This window comes from Nannobrachium achirus, assembly GCF_963921795.1.
Source record: "Nannobrachium achirus genome assembly, chromosome: 15".
NCBI classification, from domain to species: domain Eukaryota; kingdom Metazoa; phylum Chordata; class Actinopteri; order Myctophiformes; family Myctophidae; genus Nannobrachium; species Nannobrachium achirus.
In genome coordinates, this window is record NC_137822.1 from 17523362 (window position 1) to 17528939 (window position 5578).

General features: G+C 41.0%; 1 protein-coding gene across 1 annotated transcript in view; it reads right to left on the bottom strand.

The window, feature by feature from the left end:
• Positions 1 to 2788: 2788 nt before the first annotated feature.
• LOC308299477 (microfibril-associated glycoprotein 4-like) overlaps positions 2789 to 5578 on the bottom strand; it is a 2944-nt gene continuing 154 nt past the window's right edge. The window contains exons 1-5 of the mRNA XM_080743258.1: positions 5551 to 5578; positions 5090 to 5281; positions 4577 to 4673; positions 4265 to 4432; positions 2789 to 3533 (exon numbers count right to left, since the gene is read on the bottom strand). The exon at positions 5551 to 5578 is cut by the window's right edge and continues 154 nt beyond it. Coding sequence (XP_080599384.1) covers positions 3259 to 3533; positions 4265 to 4432; positions 4577 to 4673; positions 5090 to 5281; positions 5551 to 5556 — 738 coding nt within the window. The 5' untranslated portion in view covers positions 5557 to 5578 and the 3' untranslated portion in view covers positions 2789 to 3258. The remainder of the gene's footprint in view (positions 3534 to 4264; positions 4433 to 4576; positions 4674 to 5089; positions 5282 to 5550) is intronic.

Below are 5578 nucleotides of genomic sequence, written 5' to 3' on the forward strand. Positions count from 1 at the left end.
AATGTACTTACTGTATAGCATCACACGCACAACTGAACAGGCACTTTCCTCTGTGTTTCTCAAATGGGGGTAGGGGTACTAGGCTACCCCTAGGGTACTTTGGGGGAGTCCTATAGTTAGTCAGAAAATCAGGTTCTTGTCTCACGTGTACTAGAAGGGTCTATTATAGTTGCTGCAGGTCTCGGGTAAGCTAAATGTCTCCGCCAGGCCGAAAGGCATGGTCGAGAGTCCCACCCGAGACTATGTTTTGCGCCCTGTCCATCGGACGTCCATGGTTGCTGCCAAACTGTGCACACTGAGCACACTCCCTGGATGCCAATTCAGAACCTCTGCCATTTTTCACATGGGCCTGTTATAGTGCCTGAAATGAAGGGAATATCCGCACTCTCTTGAACTATGAGAAACGGACGCATTTCGGCCTAAAGGCCTTCCTCACGTTTGAAACGCTGAGGAAGTCATAATTCGCTTAAAGTCATAATTCAAGAGAGTGCGGATATTCCCTTCATTTCAAGTTCTACATGAATCTGCACCCAAAGAAACTACAGACCTCTCCACAAGACTCCTGCAGAGAGCGCGCCTTTTCCTAAATGGTATTGAACCAGATAGGAGTATTGCCCTGTTATAGTGCTCATAGATACATCACGTTTTATATATACATAATGTACAGGTAAGTGCACAAATATGAACCCTCCAAAAGGACTAAGGCCCCTTTGAAGTGAACCGGTTCGCTTCAAGTCCCTGGTGCGGTTGACTTTGCTTTTGCCTTCTAGGCTGTGGATATGCTGCAACAGCTATTACTGATTTTACAGTACAATGTTGCAAAACAGTGTTATAAAAAGGTTTAATTTATTTGAAAAGCAAAGCAATAATAAAAACACATGCTGGTTACAGCAATTTGAAGATGTCCTGAGACTTGTTTCCATTGAGGTCCTCTAACACTTACAAAATAGAAACTAGAAATGTGCAATTCTTAAGTGTGGTTGCCGTGACGTGAGTCACAAGGAATCCGCTGGGAAATGAATTCCTTCTTACAATTAATATTAGATATTGTTATGTCAAGTGAAGCATGACCAAAACCTTTCTGTTGTGCAGCGCAGCCACCTAACCCAGATGACATTATTACTTAGAAAACATAGACTAGTAAGACGCCTCAGGGCGACATGCGACCATCTGGCCAGTGATGTATATCGGACCAGTTACCCATATATGGAGACCCCTGCATGATAGTCAACAATGTGATGTCAGAACATGCCCATATAGGGGCATTACCAAATATGGGCAATCCCAGATATGCGCTTATTGATGACATCGGAACAGGGATCTCCATATATGGGCATAAAATGGACAAGGATCTAATTCTTTTGCAAGTGTGACTTGTGATGACATCAGCGATCTCCATATATGGGCATAAAAGGGACATCAAGCCAGAGCGTGATGTCAGAGCGGCAAACCCATTCTGTTAAGAGTGGTTCCCCTGACATCACAGTGACGTCAGAGCATGATGTCAGAGCGACAAACCCATAGAACCACATTGTCAGGCGTGACAGACAGAGATATACACATATACACATACGGACAAGCTGTGACCGTTTACATACTAATCTGCGACCTATGGTCACAATAACAAGTGCTCCCTTATCTTTCCCTAGACTAATGACCCTCTATAGGGGAACCTTTTCTAAAAGACATGCTTTTGTCTGCTGCATAAAAGACCTCAGATTGGTTGTCAGTTTGACATTGGTTTCAAGGTCGTTCCACATGCGTGGCTCCTATGGAAGTAAATTAACCCTTACCCACTTTACTTTTAAAAGCTGGGTGGCTCACATCTGCTACACTATCTCTGGTGAAATGTGTGTGCACTTTGCTTGACCGAGTCAAGCGATAAAGTAAGTTAAAGGTTTTATACAATATTGTATTAGATACAACAGCACTGAAGTACCTGCCTGAACTAATATTATGTACAGTACATACCGGTAGGAAGTACAGCAATGTACAGCAACCATCATCTTGTTTCAGTTGAAAACTACACTTAGATCAAAGCAGGCACAAGTCTGAGCTCCACAGGAATTGTGTGAACAGAAATCTAAACTAAGTGGACAAGAAAGAGAACTGACAATGTGAACACAAAATAAACAGAGTCCCTTTTCTGTTATCCCACTTCTTGGAAGAGGACTGTTTATTTAAAAGGGGACACATACAGTAGTATAATTTGTGGTCAACATATTATTTATAATCCTATTACACAAGATTCTGTAAAAAAAGCTTCCACAAATGGCTGAGGAAATAATAGGAGGAGATGGGAAAGAACCACTTTTTGAATGACAGGTGGGATTGTTATTTATTGACCACTTCTGCCTGCCTGAAGTGACCCCTGCCACGACAATCACCCATCCAATAACTGTTTGACGCCCCTGTCCAGTTCCTGTGACGTGTGAAAAGGACAAATACAACACATTCCATTTGAACAAGACAAAGTATTGCCATTTGCAGGCCAATCCATAGTCCCCGCCGCCGCCGCGGACAATGCAGTGATTGGGTTTTTGAGTTCAAAATGACGTACTTAGTTTTACCCAACACTCTGCCTTTCATAAGCGTGATTTATTCTTAGTTGCATGCAGGTGTCATACTCTGAACATATCAGATGTACAGAACAAGATCACAATGCATTGCAAAACTTTGCTTTGCAGCACAGTGCATTGTACTGTGTAGATCTGATGTTGATATTTTAGAAATATTTGGAAAATGGTATGATTATAATATTTCTTTTTACACAATATAATAACATTGATTGACTGATAGAGTATTTTATTAGACATTTATTAGACAAAAAACAGCAAAAGTATAGTCAATAAAATAAAAAAATGTACAGTACAAGTACAGTTAAACACCCTGCCAAAAAGGAGCATCCCAAATAAGTGATTTTTACGTTGGAAGTCCTTGGTAGTCCTTTGTATTCACATGCCCCTAATATGCCAGGTTGAAAGTGGTTAATGTACGATTGTACGTGATCTTATGTACACACTAATTGCCAATTTATAATTTGTTGTTCAATGGTGTTTTCAGTAGAAAATCTTTTATTTGATGTCACATTGAGTCACATAACATTTTTTAATTGGGCTTAAAGGAGTAAGCTTTTAAATGACTTTTTTTTTCTTCTAAAAGTCATTTTGGGGGTGAACTACTCCTTTAACAGATTTGAGTCTTGGCCTGCATTTAAGTCTCTTCCATGATCTCAGACAGGGCTGTTCTGCACTGAAACTAGCCATCTGTATCTTGATCCTGCTCTTTTCTTGGGGTTAGTGGTCTGATCTTCATGGCAATAGACTTCAGGTATGAAGGACCCCATGTCCAACATGTAATACCAATACCACGGGTGTCACCAGCCCACACATAAACTCCATTGGGATTTGTATTCTCACAATTGTTGTACCAGTACCCCCCCATTCTTTCTTTAGCACAATGTACACTGCTAACATCCTGGTCTCGGTCTAGAGTGGAGAATCTCTGTCCATTGTGATAGCTTAGTGCATCACCTGTGTGGGAAGAGATCAAAAGGGAAGGTAAGTGCAGTACAACAATGTCCACATCATCATCATCATCATCATGGTGATTTCAATGAAAATGATTGCATGTGTGGGTTTCAAGTGACTTGGGCTACTGTTGGGTGGTCTGGATTTATTATAGAATGAGCTTTAGAAAAAAAAAATCACACTCGTGTGAACTGAGCGGTGGTGTGTGTGTGTGTGTGTGTGTGTGTGTGTGTGTGTGTGTGTGCCCCCTGTGTGTGTGTGTGTGTGTGTGTGTGTGTGTGCCCCCTGTGTGTGTTTGTGTGTGAGTGTGCCTGGCCTATGCCTGGCCTATCCTGAACAACAGCGCCCCTCCCTTAACATGTGTGGTCAGAAAAGGTTACTGCAGGCTACATACCCGGAGACAGACAGACAGACAGACAGACAGACAAACAGACAAACAGACAGACAGACCCACACACACGGCCACGTATAGGAGCGTTGTGACCACCGCTCAAAAATTACATTTACACAGGAGATCACAAAAGGAGCTATACGATGTCATAACCAAAAGAATATTCAACAATAAAATACCTGAGTAATCATTCAACTGTGAGTGGGTAAGAAAAGACCCTTCATGGTACACTACAGTATACTGTACCTGTATATATGTTTTTAAATTGAGCTCGATTTACTCATGATTTTGCTGTGTCGGATTGCAGTTTGTGGAGATCACCTCTTCTATTTATCAAACATACCTGCTTCTCCACCTTTGAAAAGATCAACATGCAGCTTGTATCCATCGTCCTCTGAGTGTATGTAAAATGAGGTGTAGTGGGCAAATGCACTGCTCCCACCAAAGTCTTCCATGTCCACTCTCAACTCGCATCTTCTCCGTGTAGTCAGATAGTAGATGTTCTCCAGCCCTAGAGTACATTAAGACATACCATATTATACCAATGGTACAAAAAACCATTATATGTCAAGTAGTTTATGGTTTATGGTTACAGTACATCTCTGCTCCTGGACATTTACAGTACTCAACATACGGTACTGCTGTAGCTTCTCACCTAGCCAGTATTCTCCATCAGCATTGCCAAAACCTCTCTTGTAATGGTCCCAGGGTCTGTAGAATAACACGGTGCCATCCATCCGTCTTTGAAAAACCTTAGCAGTAAAACACAAGAGAGGAAAAGTGAAAAACGGAAAGGGAGTAACAAAAAGAGGGAAATCCAGAGAAGGGACAGAAATTTGATTGACAAAAAGCTCTGCTTGTACAATAAAAGAACACTGAATGTTATTGTTCATTGACAACACTAGGAGTCGGAGATAATGTGTATAATAAAATAAGTAGTTAAACCGAAACTGTTTAATTGACATTCAAAAACCATATCAGCATATTAGTATTAACCTGGCAGCCCCCGATCTTTCAGACACCAAATCAAAAGATGGGAGTAAGAAACAAACTCACCCACCCATGGATATGACATTCCACCACACACATTGCATTCAGTAAACATGTTCTGCAAGCTGAAAATACAACTAAACAAGCATCATGAAGGACTTTTAAATATTATTCTTACCGTCCACTTCCCTCCATCAGTGTCCATGTCACAGTAGACCTCCACAGCAGTATCAAAGTCCACGGGATAGATGTTATAGACCCCACTGGGAGCACTGTTGTTGAGGTAGTGGATGTCATCACAGTCCCTTGGCAGGGAATGCACAACCACAGGGGCCAGGAGACACAGGACAAATACTACCTTATCTAATGACTAGGATCAAAAAACAAAAACAAATAATGATGAACTTTTGCTGGTCTGCCGAAAATTGCCACAATTACCAAAGATTTGTAATTTAGTTATATCAACAGAGATGATCATAACATACACAATACCTACATTGAATAACAATACAATGATAGCTCTGACATAAATTTCCATGCAAACAGAATTTGGTTGTACTCATTTGAGTGAAGAAATATTACATTTCTAGTCAAACATACAGATCCATCTCTAAGTACGGTTAGAGAAATGCTGCTTACCATCATGGTTCAGAAATGACAGATGCAT